Raw genomic sequence first — 15,763 nt, 5'->3', positions numbered from 1 at the left:
AAATCACAGTCAAAATAGTTTAGGCCAAATCTTTGCTTCACAAATCTGGCAAAGTACAATTTTCAGCAAAACAATGGAGTGCAAGTAAAGAAAATGCTAGAGCAAAAATTTGATCGAGTAACAACGATAACTCGGCAATATAGCAAAGAATCCTACCCAAATAAAATTATTGCAGTAACAAGTAACTGCATAAATGCAATAAAGTATGTTAGGTAATGTTTTGGTGGTCCATTCAGAAAAAGGTAAGTTTTAACTTCGGCGATAAAAGAAGCAATCCTAAAAATCAAAGAAATATTTGGTAAACAATTTATTCATCAAGTTTAACACAAACATGGTTTCGTCAAACATCATTGCTGTACTTACAAAGAGAACAGCAATTCCAATTAATGCCACCTTCATTTTTGAATCTGCAGTTCTTGGGACTAAAATAGGTCAACCATTAAATTTTGTTACATAGTTACAAAATAAATTTCTTACAGTTTATTTTAAAATTGGTTCCTGTGCCATAAGCCTCCAGCTGAAAGCCACTGTAACATTTGATTACTTGTCCAACAACTTGATCTTGGGTTCCATGAGTTGCTCCATGGGATCTTGTCACTATTTCAAAGGGAAAATCCCTAAAATGTAAAATAATCACTAAATGACTTTGAAATGTTAAAGAAACTTACGTAATATCAATCACAAGATACATTCTCACCTATTTACACCCCCACCCTTTACAACACAACAAGGCCCTTTAACAATAAACTTTCTCTGTTTGTTTGCGTCTTTAATCTCATATTGACGACTGCAGTTTGTCTTTCTGTATAAATATAATATTGTCAGTTGCATGGGTGAAAAATACAACTGATTTTTTTTTAATTTAAAATTTTTGCTAAACTTCTTTTCTACAATTCAAATGTTGTAATTAGTTTTGTTGAAATATTCTGACAATAAGTGATAACTTACAGCTGTGAGATGGTTCCAAGTGTTGAGAAATCTGGTGTGCACACGGATATGTTGATCTGACAACATCCGCCCTCCCCTGAACAAACACAACAACCTCTTGTCCATGTAAGAGGGCGGCACACAATAAACTTTACCTGCACAAAAAACTCCACTTATGAAGAGCCCATGGAAATCTTACACTGGTGTATTTTGAAATTATTTAATTTTTGTTTCAAGTAATGTTACTAAACTTGCAACAGCTTATTAAAGCAAAAATAAATGTGCTAATGTATTTCTAACATTTCTGTCATGTCCATGAAATGAAACATGGTGCTCCCATTGATTTTCAATCATTTGCAAACCTAGAAAAAATAAACAATAGGAGGCTTTTTAATTTAGGCTCCTAATTTATTTTACATAATTAGTTTTAGCCATATAACACTGCTACACTGGAATGATAAGAAACAACCAATTTTGAAACAAAAGCGACTTAAAGGGAAACTGGCCAGACAAAAAGTGGCAGAATTTAAAAACCTTCAGATCATATTCATAAAATTACCTTCTGTCCCATAAAAAAGCCACTGGTCATGTTGGTTTTTTATCTCATATGTGTGCGAACCTGTGTCAAAATTTAGTCTTTATCGAATAATGTTGTTGAATAAAACAGAAAATAAAGCTTCCGTTGCAAATAGTACCGTACTGTCTTCTATGTAGTTGTATTTGTTGTTCAGCATTAAATATTGAAATAAAATCTTCTGATACAATTTGGTCATGCGCTGGAAGAGACCCAGGCTGGTCGACCACAACCTAAAAGCAATTCATTGCAAAAACATCTTGGCAAAAGTGAATAAAAGTGATAGCATCAATAAAACCATAACCCAAATATGGGCAAGGGACAACACAAATTGAAGAAATATGCAATGCCCAATAGTTTGTAAACATATGGAAACAAACAAACGATTTTCAAAATTTATATAGTATATAAATAAAAGTATTTAAAAGGAAACCTTTGTTTGATGTTCCATTTCCTTATTCCTACAGCAAGTAAAGTAACATTGTTTACGCCAAATTATTTTCACATTCTTTTCGTGCGTGTTGTCACGATCGCAAAAGGGGAATTCACAGCTGGAGCATTTTTGAGGAAAATACTACTACACCGGGTCACAAAGTTTTTTCCAAACTTGATCCACATATAAGTATGTAAAACAGTAAAACAGAAACCTGTGCGAATTTTAATGATTAGGCGTGAACAGGGCCACAGCCTGTTATTTTTGTTTATAAATTTGAGTTGAAATACTACACGAAATCGTAGCGTTAACATTCGCACAGATTGACCCGGTGTAAAAGTATCTTCCCATTTTTGAAGTGCAATAATTCAAATTCACTCATCCACATTACATGCTTGGCGGGAAAGAATCTTGAAGACTTCAACTTGAATTTAAGTTTCCAGGTTTTAAATTTGAACGCGTTGTGCGCACTCAATTGCTGCATTTAAACTAACTATGTTGGGAAAATAAATGTAATATAAGAATACATTCGTTGATGTACATGTGTGTGAGATGTACATGTGTATGTAAACGTCTGCCACTTTACTGTCACATCCACAAAGTAATTTAATGTAAGTACTGAGACGTGTTAATGACGGAAACCATGCTCATGAGGTGTATAGATACAAAATGGTTCATGTCTAATGTTTTTTATAGTTTTGAGATTAGACCTATGGGGACCTCTTGTCTGCGCATGTATGTCAAACTATTTGTAATTGGCCTGCATGCAGCATTTTTAATCGTGAACAGACATTCTTGTTTAAAAATGTAGGTAGGTTTTCCTGAAAATAAATTAAAAGAAGCAAACTCATAAGAAAAAGAGTGTTTGTGCCTTAACTACACTCTGGGCAATTGAACTAAAATTATTTGTCTGTAACCAATGTCTATCAATGGGGACTGGATTTTTTGGATTTGAAACTGATATACAGACTTCACATAATCTCCCCACAATTCCACACATCAAATAAAAATACTTGCATTATTGTGCTTGCATATACATGTACACTAGGGTAATATATACACATTCTACATTATGTGCAGTTGGTACAACTTTTGTTTTCAGTTAGGTCAGTGATACAGGGTGTTGACTGACTATTTACATGTCACATACATATTATGATAGAATGCATTTGCATGTTTGAAAAGCCAAATTTCAAAAATCCCACTAAAGAAAATCAACATTTTACATAGCATAATACTGCATTTTGTGAATGAGTTTTCAATGTCCCTGCCTTTTTGCATTAGAAAATAATTTTGTCAAGTTTGTAAACCCCAAAGATTACATTGTGACTTGCATAGTTGTACTAAAACACTTTATTTTTTAGAAGACATTTAAGTTTGAAGACATGCTTTGTATGGCCATCATGTGTAACTGGTTTCTTGTCCTGACAGAAATGGTGATGTTTCATTTTTTTCCTGTCTGTGAAATACAATCAGTATTAAACAAACTGGGGTTGATCAAGTTCTGTTGTGAAAGTCAGAAGCAACCAGATGAAAGTTCATATTATAAAACATAGAAGGTACAAACTATTTGTTTTTAATCTGTGCATTTTGTTTCCACAGTCCAGTGTGTTTATTATAGATTGGTTTAACGGAATGTATGCTTGTTTTTATTGAGGAAAATTTACATTTTTCTACAAACATGCTTGTTTTACAAAATATAATTTTGTTTGTTTTGCCATCATATTATTTAAGTAAATATTATACTAGGCATTTACATATGTCAATTGCAAACTTAATCTCTGTAGATAAGGTAAGACAAAATCTGTGTTGCAACAAAAATGATTGAGAATAATTACCTGCATGGTATACTGGGTGTCACTAGAGAGCTTTCTAGATCCATCTCGTCGCTTGAATCTTGTGATTTGCAAAACTGCATTTCTGAACTTTCCAATGTGCGGTATATTTGTTTTTTTTCAAACTGTGATATAAAAGTTTTTTTTCGCTCAATAATTTGTCCTATTGCCAAAACTGCTTACTTAATGTATTATGTCACAAAGTCGTCTTATTTTAAGGCAGAATCAGTGTTGCCAATCAACCGAATCGGAAAAGATCACTTGACCTGGAGGTTTAATATAATCAATTTTTTTATGTGCAAAAGTCGTGTCACGTGGGTAGGGCATGTCACGTGGGTTGAGTTAACTCTGGGCAGAGCCGAAGGCTTGTCACGTTTGCACTGAGCAAATATTTGAACATTAAGTTGGCCTCGATTACTCACTGTATCAACTTTATGTGCGCGTGTGTGCAAAGGCGTGGTTACATTTTTACACGTGGGACGAGAGATGCGAGTTTTCTGGCGCCACTAAAGTGCGATGGTGACTACGGTTGGAAATATTGTTCCAAACAACTCTGCATTATATGCATGGGATGCGTTAACTTCTTGTTAAACGGGTATGGTTTATACAAGCCTATAATGTCTACCAATGCTCGGTGGAGCATAAAGCGGATCTGACGTGCTTAATAATGTCCAAGTAAAACATAATCATTAGGCGTTTTTGAAACTCGCAAACCATGACTGTATTTCGCAACATTTACACGTTATCTCATCAACCTATTGTTGTCATGTGACTCTTACAAATATTTGGAGTCAATAAGCGACATGCAATCACGTGACATTGGACTGTCACGTACACAAGTGACGTCACAAAACAACGATAAACGTAGAAGGCTTAATTCCTTTGTTAAACCTTTGTTCGTTTCCCCTCTGTTAAGCGTGTGGGTTTAGAGGAAAATTGTTCTCAAACTTTAAATTGATCGCATTACCTTTTTTTGCAGCCTAAACGTAAAACTTCCATAAGAATGATTGGGTAACTTCTTGACCTGGAATACGTGCATTGTTATTTAGTTATTTACACAACGTCTCCAAAGCGTTCCATGATTGTTGGACACCAAACAATGCCATACGCGCCGAGATGTAATAAACCGTTTATATTTTGTCATTTGTTTGTTTAACCCTGATAGCTCACGGGGAGAAGTACGCCAAAGGTTATCGTGATGACGCGGTAAATTGAGATTCGGATTCGGCGCAATACCTTCAGTCAATATCCGAAACGTATCCGAATATGACGACACTATTCGTTACAACGCTTGTTTTGCTGCAAAAAAGTTTATATATTCTCTGTATGGTTTCACCACGGGTTTTCTTATTATTGCGGAACGTTAGTTTCGTCCAATCTTCGTGAGAAACCACAATGCACGATTCCAAGCGCCATTGTTATATTTGACAGATTGCGTGGAGGATTTGCTCTTAATATTCGGATTCGGTCGAATATGATAGTGTACTATTCAGGTAAATCCGAGTATTCGGTTCGGCAACTTCCTAAGTGAGGCTTCAGTATCGATTGAAAATGTCGGGACAAAAAAATTGTATAATCGGTTTGCACAAAATCTACGCGTGCGTGTGGGCCGAACATTTATAAATAATTATAATTAATACCTTGATATAAAGATACTGGGATAGGAAGATAAGAGAGAGCACTGTAATGTTGAGGAAGATGTGCCAGCAGAAGAATATGGGAAGAACCATCTGATTCATCATGTCATCAGGATCCCACTCGTGTCCCTTGGATGGGAACAGGATGAAGGCGAGGTGGAAGAGCCAGCTTCCCAACTACAAAGTGAGTGCTTGTAAGATACATTGACCTCATTAACCTTCGTTACAATACATACTATGGTAAAGAAGAGGAAGTGTTGCAATTTTTCACATCTCATAAAGCAACCGTTCGAATACCAAACCACTCCAACGATATACCTGCATTACCAGCACTGTATGAGCCCACATAAGCCGTCTGTCGAATGGCCTCCACACCTCCATAGTCAGTACCGCACACATCATTAGGCTGGCGTACAGCAAGAGTTCGTGTGCTTCCAGCTCAAGCTCGTGCTTTGCAAAACATGACGGCGATAAGTTTAAGTTTAAACTGCGCGTCATTAGGGCTTGGTCGTCATGGCAACGCAACCCTCCCACGTTTTCCATGTGGGCTATGACTTATGTGAACATTTATGTTGTTTTATCTACACGTTCCCAACCGAGAAACATGTCAGTTTGGATTAGTCAGTGCTTTGACTGGAATTGTATTTACCTTGCCGTGTCTGTGGTAGAACAGAAGGATCGCTGTTATGTAGAAAGCCACGGCGACCGCCGCCTTCTCCAATGAAATAACCCTTTTCTTCATGACTTTTTGACTCACAATGTCGATCACTCCACTTATAGCAAATGACATGTACATTGTAAAGTGTTGCCATTCATTCAGGAATACCTGGAAACCATGTACGGTGGCGGTTTAACGAAGTAAAGAAAACTATGGGATATCATGTGTTTATATGTGCAAAAAAAGCCGTAATATTGCAAACATGTGTTTATTTCACGTAAAACATTTGTGCTTCCTGACATTAAAAGTTTCTTCAGCGAATTCTGCGCAGTGCACGTAGCAATCTATTTATGGAACTACTGAGTGTTGGATGAGATAAAATTGTTGCCGAGTATTTGTTCATACCTGACCTCTCTGAAAACTGTTGAAACTTCTAAAATTTCGTTATGTTCGTGGGTTTAACTTGAATGGAATGTTGTCGGGTTGACCATTATTGACAAAAGCGCCTCCGTTTAATTCTGATGTCAAATAAGTTCTCACCCAACCACCGTCCGAGTCCACCATGTACAACTTGTTGGTTCCTGGTGGGTAAAACAATTCCGCCATAGCAGCTCCAAATCCATAAAGAATTTTAAGAAAAGCATCGACAGGAAACCTCTTTATTCTGAAACAAAACAGTCCAAGTTAAGCCACTCCGCCTTCGTAAATTAACGTGTGTCACTTGTTTGCATCAACAACTGATTCATTCATGATTGGTTTAGCGATTTTTCCATTGAAAATTATGCAGTCATAAAAGATTTGTAACTAAACGAAATTCCTGTTGTGTTTTTGGAAACTTATTTGTTTTCATCAAACGTTTGTTTTTTTATATTTGCATTTTGGATTCGCTCGGAAAAAGAATTTCCACTGCTGATAAAACCGAGCAAATTTTCCAACCCAACCCTGTCACGGTCGCCACATTTTCACGGGATGTGAATAAAAGTTCAAGTAGTGACGTCACGTTTTTTGAAAGCCACAGTGCGAGAAGTTATCAGTCATGCGTAACTGAAACACAAACATATTTCTATCTGGTGGAACGGAGTTGCGCAATGTTGGGGTTTCCATCATCACTGATACCCAGACCAGCACGTTAGTTTCGCTATAATATTGAGTTGATCATGATTGCAATGAACCATTTATCAGGGCGACAACAATACCGTCTCCTGGTCATTGTAGGCATTGAACTCCGTCAACTAATAGTGTGTTGCCACAACAACGCTGCTTCTCACTTGACATAAACTGTTCCCAACTTGCCCTTGACCTTCTTCTCCTGGCATTTGTGAAACTTTCGACCTTGAAGGAGATATTCCCTCGCATATTGGAAGCAGAAGACGATTCCGAACGAATAAAACGCTACGCCGGGCGAGATGTGACCTTCCCATGTACCCATTGTGATGTAACACTTACCAAACTATTACACGCTGCACAGTGGTGTCATGCGCTACTGCCAACTTTGAAAGAAATATTATCCTACAAATAAATATGCATGTCAAAGTAAACTGCACTAAATACGATCATTTATTTAATTTAAACGATTATTTCCTCTTCACAAATTCATCGTACTTGGAAGTTATTTTTGTTTATTTTTTGTCTTCCATGTGTCATGCCCTAACTGACACGTGCCACGGAAACCCGGTTATCTGACACGTGCCGAGGACATACAAGCCTTACTTTTAGCTGCTCCAAACTCATGTAACATTCTCATGTAAAGCAGTTGCCAAGAAATGATCGCTCTTTTGACAAACGCGAACTAAAAAGGCGACTTGTCCGTGTATGAGGGGTTTGTATGGGCGAGTGTCCGTGCAAAGTAAATACGTCGACTCGCCGGTGGAACTTTCAACGCTTTTCTCACCACACGGAACTTTTCAAATTATTGTTTAGATTTTATTTCCACCCACACGAAACCACACGTCAACATTGTCTTTATTCACACGAATTCACCTGCTTTGTGGGTTATGTTTTGCCGCTTTTGCACCTTACAGTAAATCTATATTTAATCGCTAATATAACGTTGAGTCAACAATCATTAACCATATGTGAGGCCTACGTGCTTACAAACACAAACCGGTTTTGTTTCTATTATTCACAAACCGGCGCCAACGTTTTTGTACTGGAATCTACGAGAAAGATTTTTGATCGCTACAAGCTAACCACAGAATCCTGACTGTCTTCTTTGCTTATGTTGTAATTATCCAACGTTCCCAAGACAAGACTATACTTCTGGTAGTGAGACGTCCTCAACAACAAGACGGCATGACGAAGCAGATCAACAGGCGAGAAAAAGAAGGACGCTGCCTGGTTGTATATTAACCTCACAGTTTAATATTCCGTTAAGCGTTTATTGCGCTTAGAACCACGTTTACTTGACGTAACATTTCATTTTGGTTTTCTTGATTCAATCGAAAAAGTGGTCGATGGAAGTACCTCCGGTTCTGTGTTTTATCCGTTACGATATTATATTGCTCTCCTCCAGATGCTATATATTTGTTTTGTAAACGATCCAAAACATACAGGTAAAGGAATGTGTTGTATATATTTCATGTTTCAATCCAGTTTTGTTTAAAGCGCTATTTCGGTAAATTAAACATGGCGTGTGTCGTCACGTTGCTTGGATGGAGTGGGAAATGGTGTCTTTATTAAAACTGTATCCATATGAATATGTTTGCTTGCAGTAGTTCTTCCTCGAAGATTCGTGTTATCTCCGCCGACCATTAATTCCACAGACATGAATGTAGAAAGATGGACCATTGTTGTAAAATACGGTTCCTGCAAAATGTAATTTGTCTGTGTACATTTTTCTGGTATTATCCGAAGTTGCGCAATGCTTGTTTTTGACCAACAACCTTGGTTTAACCATAACGTGTATGGTGTGCTTTTTTGGAGGGGGTTGTGTTGTTTTGTGTGTTGGAATTTGGTAACACAACGGCCCACTCACCTACCGACTTAACTACAAGAAATCCAACACTTCGCAAAAGTACAGTGGAGGCGACCACCGTTTGTGTCCATAGGCGTCGATTTAGGCCTAGGGGTGACTGGGGGATGTCACCCCTCACAAACAAACAGGGGTGACAACGTATGTATCGTCACCCCTGGATTTCGTTTAGGTTAAAAATTATTGTCAGAAAAACCACTCACATTATAATATGTGTTAAGCTAGTTTCAAAAGACCTTTATTATCACCATTACTATCATGACAAACACAAGTGTCTCGTGGATTGTTACGCAGCGTGAAACAAAAGTGTCCCACTTTCAGTAAGGGGGTCCGTAATCGAAGTGTTTAAAATTTAGTGCTACAACAGCATGGTTCGGTATAAAAGAAACTGACACGAAACAGAATTTGCGTCGTTTTCCTATGTTTAGGGCGATACGACTAACGGAATGTTTTTTGCGTGTTTTTAAAACCTGGTAAAATCACCCTTAATATTTTACAAAACGTTGAAATATCGACGCCTAAGTTTGTGTCCAATATAAAATGAAGATATAATATTGTTACTTATTAACCAGAACCTGGCTTGCTTTGTTAGCTCGTGAGTGACCACTGGAAGAAACATAGTTTCTAAGATAAGAAAACGAATTGCTGGCAATCCACATAATCATATTTGAATTAAGTAGTTTTGCGAATCAGCCCTGTTGGATTTGTCACAAAGATATTGTAAAACGCAAAGGGCTCAGAAATAATTGTTGTCGTTTTCGAGAGCAGTGGCGTGGTGTTAGCCAGCAACTCGAAATTACTCGCTGTCTCATGTTTGAGAATGATTTCTGCGACAAACTTATAGAAATCATGCGAATAATCTTTTTTCCATTCCTAAAAAAGTAAAAAATTCATCAGCCCTTTATTCGGGGAGTACCCTTAGTAGCAAGAACGTTCAACGCGGATGAATATTCAGTACATTGCACTGTGCGGAGGAAAATCATCGGGTGCAAATATATAGAGAACACAGAAGACACGTGACTATAATAAGATTGCGCAACACAATGGAACTGTGACGTCAGAGAGGTTTTACGTATTTTACAGTTGGACCTCGACGAAGTTTCTGAACAAAATATATTTGTTTAAAAATGACGTCTTGGTAATTTTTTTCTGGCTTGCTTGAAATTGAAATGAATATCTGCACTTAAAGTTGGTCAACAAATATATACAAAGTGCACTGACTACAGGAACAAAATAACCACCACTAGTTGTCGCCCTGTTTACCGATGTATAAAAAAAAACAGCATCGTGTGGGTTGACGAGGTTTGAATGATCACCACTTCCATAATCAACTCGGGGAAACTTTTCTGTTTCTCCGGCCACGAATAAACCAAATGTTTGAAAATCAACACGAGTTTATCAGTGTTGAGATTCGTCACTGGTTGAGCTCCTGTGCAAGTAGGGGAATCCACTTACAATGTGACGGGATACAACCAAGGATATGCGGGGACCTTGAGGTTTGTTGCGGGCTAACTTCTGTCTTCGACAACTGAACTTTTATCGGAAGACAGTTCGCAAACATTTTCCTTGATCGCCCACTTGCGATCAGTGTTCAATTGACCGCTTGGTGGCCTCATACATTGAGTTTGTTTGCAACTTCACTCCGTGATTCGGGTTTGGAATCCCGCCGTTTGTGTTTAATTTTTCCAAAGTTTCTTCAAACAGAGGATTGTGGATTTCCATTGGTCCATCCATTGTCTAAAGTGTATTTTTGTTTAAAAAATTGTTCTTTCTTACCTGGAGGATTTGAACGCAGGAATTCTCACCGATGCGAAACCCGAGCATTCGTACACTGTGTACTCCCCGTCACTTGTCTCCTCATCGTTCATATCCAACTCAGCAGCGACATCTTGCAGATCGTGTGTCCGCGACGAAGAACTTGACTCGCTTGTGGCGCTAAAGAGTAACATACAAATTACTCATGTGCGGTCGGGCTGAAATTTTGTGACGAAAATGGAAATGTTGGGTTTCCACCTTCAATACATGACAAAATATCACCTGGAGAAAGCTTTGATTTGTTTTTTAGTTTGGTTGTAATGAAACATCTCCGCATTCTTGTTGAGGTTTTTGTCAATTGGCTGCAGAGATAATTTTTACTTTTATGAAGGAAGATATTGTATTGACGAACATGACGAACTTACAGGTCTGTACGAATCTTCGTGTAGCGGATTGGGTCCCGTCACCCCATATGCAGGGTAGTCTGTCCGTTTTGCGAGTCCCTTTAATGTCTGAACCCTGTAATATTAACCACTGTTACTATCATGGAATCGTATAAAGTTTCGCCGAGTTATGATCACATATATTGGAAATATGGCATGCGTTGTTTCACAAACATTGATGTCTTTTATTTTCACACTTACCCGTTGCTCCCTCCCTTACAATGATCGTTGAACTGACCGTAACCGTTGTGAATCAACACAGACGAATCCGACGAACGGTACAACACTCTTTGTGACGCAACAAGCAAGTTGGTGTGTCTGTCCAATGAGCATGCGAAGCGTCACAAAAAAACTCATACGTCATGCACAGGCACATGCACGATTAAGTTTTTGATACAAAATATTTTTCCCCCCTCCCCCCCTGGCCGGGATGAAGATATTTAAAAAATTCATGGCTCATAACTGACATCTACATCCGAGCTAAACAAACACGTTTGGATAACATTGAAATATCTGCAAACCATCAATATTTCATTGAACACGTATTGAACCACCTGCCACCACCTTGTTTATTTTGGGCCAACATTTATTTTTCCGCCTTCGTTGGATTTCAATCGATTTTAGGTTGAGTTTCGTGTGGGTTATGTCGGTTTTAAGCTCTACCATAGCCGCTTGGCATCTGCTGCATCTCGCAAAACAATTCTGCCCTGGTTTCCATTTTTTAAAATCGGGGCATGGTGAGAATGCGTCATTCTTTAACCTTAATCGTTGTTCGAAACCTTTAACATAGCCCACCTCCCCCCCTTTCTTTTGTTCCAACTTAGCCGATGGAGATAATGAAATAGTTATTTGACCAAATCTTGATTCGTTATTCCCGAACCCCAGGATCAGATGTCGGACCACAGTTCAACCTCTGCCCCGGAGCCACTCAAACGTTAATCAGATGTGAGTTAAACCGATTGCATTTTGTAACATTCGAACCTTTCAGCAACTTGTTATCTCATGAATCAAATGGTTTCGTTTTATTCATAATTGATATTAGAGAATATCCGTGACGTTCAGCTTGGGGTCATGAAGTTTGTGTAAGAAGGATAAGTTTGCAAACACTACAACCCGTGTTGTGTGGTAAACGTGCTAAGTACTCGGTAAGCCGGATGTAGAGGCGGCTCTGATGGGTTTCTTTTAGTTTTCACACGTTCGAGATCTCAAACCATTTCAACTTGACCCGTGTTTTGTTTAAACACAAATGTTGCCAAGAACCATGTTGGAAATTACGGCGACCGAACAAACGATTTGTTTTGTTGTAAAAGTGTTGCCTGGACCGACTGTGTGCTTGTTGGCGCTTTTACAAGTGATTGTTTGAATTCAGGTTTGCAGGATTTACAGTTTGTTTCCGAACCTAGAGGCGCAACTTTCTCGGGATAATTTACTTCATTTGTGAAGTTTGAGGTAAAATATTTTCTCCTTTTGTTTGAACCCGGAAGTAGGATTTTAAAAATTAAAGAGATTTTTTTCGTTTTGAATCAAAGCTCACAGGCCATAACAAAACCATGGCTGGAAGTTAGTCCAAGAACGCATGCATACGATTAATGTAATGGAACTTACCTGTACCAGCAAACTCCCGCCGCGATAATTCCGATTATTCCGACCACGCACGAAACTACAATCGCAGCTGAAAGTAAATTGAAATAGTTTGGAAAGAAATAAGCTTTATAATATTGTGCAGTTTCATCAGCTATTCTGTTGTCGCTTTCTGTCACTATAGCAACGTTGTGGTTAACACTTAGGGTCTATCTCCACTTGGAAAAGTTCAAAGTTTGCTATTTTTCTGCAACCATCAGCAATTAATAGTTTTTACGCAGTGATCCTTGGTCCCAATCAGCAGAACGTGATATTTTGCATGGCGGATCTATTCATGCTGTGGTTGACCTTCAGATGTTATTGAGTGAGATATGATGGGTTTTTGTATCGATTCTTTTATGCATATTTCATGTCCTGTTTCTAATTGACCGCCGCCATCCAGATTTATTATTAAAATAAGTTCTGCCACAAACTGTTACTAACATAATTCACCGCTATGCACTTGACAGTTTAAATTATTAGTTGTAAAGCTCATGCGGGCGAATCATCGTCGTCAAACCTTTGCATAATGCGTGCATCTTCGTGTAATGTGACGGTTACACGTGCTTTTAACGACGTGCAAAGCCATTAGGGTTTGGTTTATGACCAACAGGATCCCTTAACGACCATTTGGGACTCTCTCTAATTACTTTTAAGATCACAATCTGTAGATTGGATGAGCTGATCAGATACTCTTGCATCCGCTTTATCAACTAAGGTTGAGATCTACTTCAGAAACACGCGAATCCAACGTTAAGTTTCATAAATATTGTGAATTTTGGCCTGTTTAGTTTGCTGGAAAGCTTTAGCAACATATTTAAGGGTGTTTCGTGTACTTGCCGCACGTTCAGTTTTGATTCCACATGAATTTGCATGCGCTTTGTGGAGAGGTGGTCTTACACAAGTCATGTTAAACCGCTCGTATTGTTATTACTGAGTCGCGCCAGCAATATACAAACACGAGCGACTCGTGCGGTTTTAGCGGTTTTTTATGTAAGCACTGACAGCACAGGAAACGTAACATTTACACGCTCGGCATTCACTGTCTCCATACCGCGTTCTGTGGCATGGAAATTATGAATCCAGTAAAATTTTGGGGTCGCTTCATGACTCGAATTAATTTTCACATTCTTTCATTCAATTGCTTCTTACTTATGTACACGACGCTCGACATCCCATTGTCTGGATGTTCGTAAATTACTTCTTGTGGTGGCTTCGGTGTTACAGGTGAACCAGGTGTCGTTGCAACTTCTAAACAAGTTTTTATTGTGGTTATAATTTAACCAATACTATTTTCACTTATTATTATTCACATTTAGTCATGTTGCTCTCGGGTATGTGTTGAAGCCACGGTAGACAGGTATTGAGTTTCATAATTTTTACTTTTTACTGCATGGTGTAACACATAGATATGCACTGGCAGGCATCAGCTAATAACGAACGGAAATATCTAACCTTGAGCTCCAGTATGTGAGATGATAATCCAGAAAACCGAGTGAAGGAGCGCAGTATGGACCTGGTATGTTTGGCTCATTTCTTGTTTCAACCCGAAATCTTCGTCATGCCCAAGAAATCAATATTTCTTTATATCTTTTTGAGAATAAATCGTCCCTTGTCCCAGGACAAACTCCTCTCATGTGTTTTCCCCTGGTCCTGGTAACCGGCTATTGTTTAACCCCCGCTCCTCGGCGGTAACTGTATTGTCCTACACAGCTTCCGTAACCCCTCCAGGGACGCCTGCTGGTTTTTTTTGAAATTCACTGCGACGAAAATGTCAGGGTGGAAAATCAATGTATGAATATTTAACGAAGGCTGGGGGATTGACGCCTCTGTTAACCCTTAGCCAGCATCCTATGTTATGCCTGGAATGGCAGATGTTTTTATTCTTAGCATTGACGTCAGTTACGTGCGAATACGTCATTACGCGTTGTTCTGCATGAGTGATTTGATGGAAATATTAACGTAAATAATATATAATCTAATGTCGGAGATAATGTTGAACTCGACTCAAACGATGAAATATAACTGCCAGCTTCCCTCACTACCTTTAAAGGAGGAATTTTAAGTTTGTGAACTTCGTCGTATCTACGTCACATCTGATATAGCAACGCAAAATGAAAAGCGACGTTTGTTATCCCAAAGAAACGACGATACATAAATAATTTAACCGAGCCACGAAACAAAGTATAAAGTTACTCTAGTTCCGCCAAGCATGGAAAGGCTCATGATCATTCTCCCCAACTCATTGTTTGTTCAGCCAACTAAATCTTCAACAGGCACTTTTCTAAAATATTTGACCTTTTGCTAAACCCAGGTTTGTTGTAATCGTGATCAAGTCCCTCCACATGAAAACGTTCTCATCGATTTTTTACCGCTGTCATTTGACGTCAACACCTACGTGTGGGACCCGTTGGGAATATATTGGTTTTATTGATTATTATCAAGTAACCGCGGCAACTAAATTCAACAACAAATACTGCTATCCCTATCCACTCCATATGAAACACAACATAGGACTAACACCTAGCATATCAGTCATTCGTGTTAACCGAAGCGTTATAATAAGCGCGTCTCTTACTGCATTATTTCATTATTTTTTGTGTTCAAGATGTTTAAAAACTTAAGTTTTGGAGTAAATTTTGTTTATTCCTCTTGATGCATGAATGTAAGAGGTTGCTTCAATTCCTCATTAAGAGCTGACATAAATATTCATATGGATCAAATATCCGTTGTACAAAAACGAGCACGACTGAAAGGTTTTTTTACGCGTGTTATTGGGTGTCACAGATCGCACGAAACCTTATTTTTTAAAGTTTTTGTAAATCACTGTTTCTATCCTTCTCAAATCCCAATCTACTGTCCAGGATCGGGTTCACCAACTTACGATAAACGAACCTCCACTATTTCCAA

At 38.4% G+C, this 15,763-nt stretch overlaps 3 protein-coding genes across 4 annotated transcripts; all 3 read right to left on the bottom strand.

Annotated features, from left to right (window-relative positions):
* Positions 1 to 134: 134 nt before the first annotated feature.
* Positions 135 to 2,312, bottom strand: LOC145914771 (phospholipid scramblase 2-like). The gene is made up of 9 exons (XM_083002611.1): positions 1,935 to 2,312; positions 1,623 to 1,734; positions 1,487 to 1,546; positions 1,228 to 1,289; positions 949 to 1,082; positions 698 to 802; positions 478 to 617; positions 364 to 422; positions 135 to 276 (listed from the first exon to the last, which is right to left on the bottom strand). The coding sequence occupies exons 1-9, from the start codon at positions 1,950 to 1,952 to the stop codon at positions 250 to 252; spliced, it is 717 nt and encodes a 238-aa protein (XP_082858737.1). The 5' UTR covers positions 1,953 to 2,312; the 3' UTR covers positions 135 to 249.
* A 672-nt stretch (positions 2,313 to 2,984) lies between these two features.
* Positions 2,985 to 7,493, bottom strand: LOC145913150 (transmembrane epididymal protein 1-like). Its single transcript, XM_083000705.1, has 7 exons — positions 7,333 to 7,493; positions 6,605 to 6,728; positions 6,056 to 6,232; positions 5,725 to 5,856; positions 5,410 to 5,583; positions 3,773 to 3,894; positions 2,985 to 3,393 (listed from the first exon to the last, which is right to left on the bottom strand). The coding sequence occupies exons 1-7, from the start codon at positions 7,491 to 7,493 to the stop codon at positions 3,336 to 3,338; spliced, it is 948 nt and encodes a 315-aa protein (XP_082856831.1). The 3' UTR covers positions 2,985 to 3,335.
* Positions 7,494 to 9,938: 2,445 nt separating this feature from the next.
* Positions 9,939 to 15,287, bottom strand: LOC145913151 (neural proliferation differentiation and control protein 1-like). Of its 2 annotated transcripts, XM_083000706.1 has the most exons (8): positions 14,309 to 15,287; positions 14,006 to 14,104; positions 12,839 to 12,905; positions 11,435 to 11,551; positions 11,216 to 11,309; positions 11,073 to 11,152; positions 10,841 to 10,970; positions 9,939 to 10,772 (listed from the first exon to the last, which is right to left on the bottom strand). In XM_083000706.1, the coding sequence occupies exons 1-8, from the start codon at positions 14,385 to 14,387 to the stop codon at positions 10,620 to 10,622; spliced, it is 819 nt and encodes a 272-aa protein (XP_082856832.1). In that variant the 5' UTR covers positions 14,388 to 15,287; the 3' UTR covers positions 9,939 to 10,619. The 2 variants fall into 2 exon arrangements, with proteins under 2 accessions (XP_082856832.1, XP_082856833.1); XM_083000707.1 differs by lacking the exon at positions 11,435 to 11,551 and having other exon boundaries at positions 14,309 to 15,283.
* Between the last annotated feature and the right edge of the window lie 476 nt (positions 15,288 to 15,763).

This window comes from Ascidia mentula, chromosome 9 (assembly GCF_947561715.1).
Source record: "Ascidia mentula chromosome 9, kaAscMent1.1, whole genome shotgun sequence".
Lineage (NCBI taxonomy): Eukaryota > Metazoa > Chordata > Ascidiacea > Phlebobranchia > Ascidiidae > Ascidia > Ascidia mentula.
The sequence above is the reverse complement of the archived record's forward strand: the minus strand, read 5'-3'. Positions and strand labels throughout refer to the sequence as shown.

Bases quoted from the DNA above. Each gene is read 5' to 3' on its own strand.
- LOC145914771 (XM_083002611.1), bottom strand. The intron at 1,290-1,486 runs GTAATTTTATGA...TATTTTTTCTAG, and splicing joins GCTTTTTTATGGGACAGAAG to GTTTGCAAATGATTGAAAAT. The intron at 1,083-1,227 runs GTTAGAAATACA...TTTTTTGTGCAG, and splicing joins TTCATGGACATGACAGAAAT to GTAAAGTTTATTGTGTGCCG.
- LOC145913150 (XM_083000705.1), bottom strand. From the start codon at position 7,493: ATGGGTACATGGGAAGGTCACATCTCGCCCGGCGTAGCGTTTTATTCG. The intron at 6,729-7,332 runs GTGAGAAGCAGC...GTTTTGTTTCAG, and splicing joins TTGGGAACAGTTTATGTCAA to AATAAAGAGGTTTCCTGTCG. The intron at 6,233-6,604 runs GTGAGAACTTAT...CATGGTTTCCAG, and splicing joins TGGACTCGGACGGTGGTTGG to GTATTCCTGAATGAATGGCA.
- LOC145913151 (XM_083000706.1), bottom strand. From the start codon at position 14,387: ATGAGCCAAACATACCAGGTCCATACTGCGCTCCTTCACTCGGTTTTC. The intron at 12,906-14,005 runs GTAAGAAGCAAT...ATTTACTTTCAG, and splicing joins GTCGAGCGTCGTGTACATAA to CTGCGATTGTAGTTTCGTGC. The intron at 10,773-10,840 runs GTGAGAATTCCT...AATACACTTTAG, and splicing joins AATGCTCGGGTTTCGCATCG to ACAATGGATGGACCAATGGA.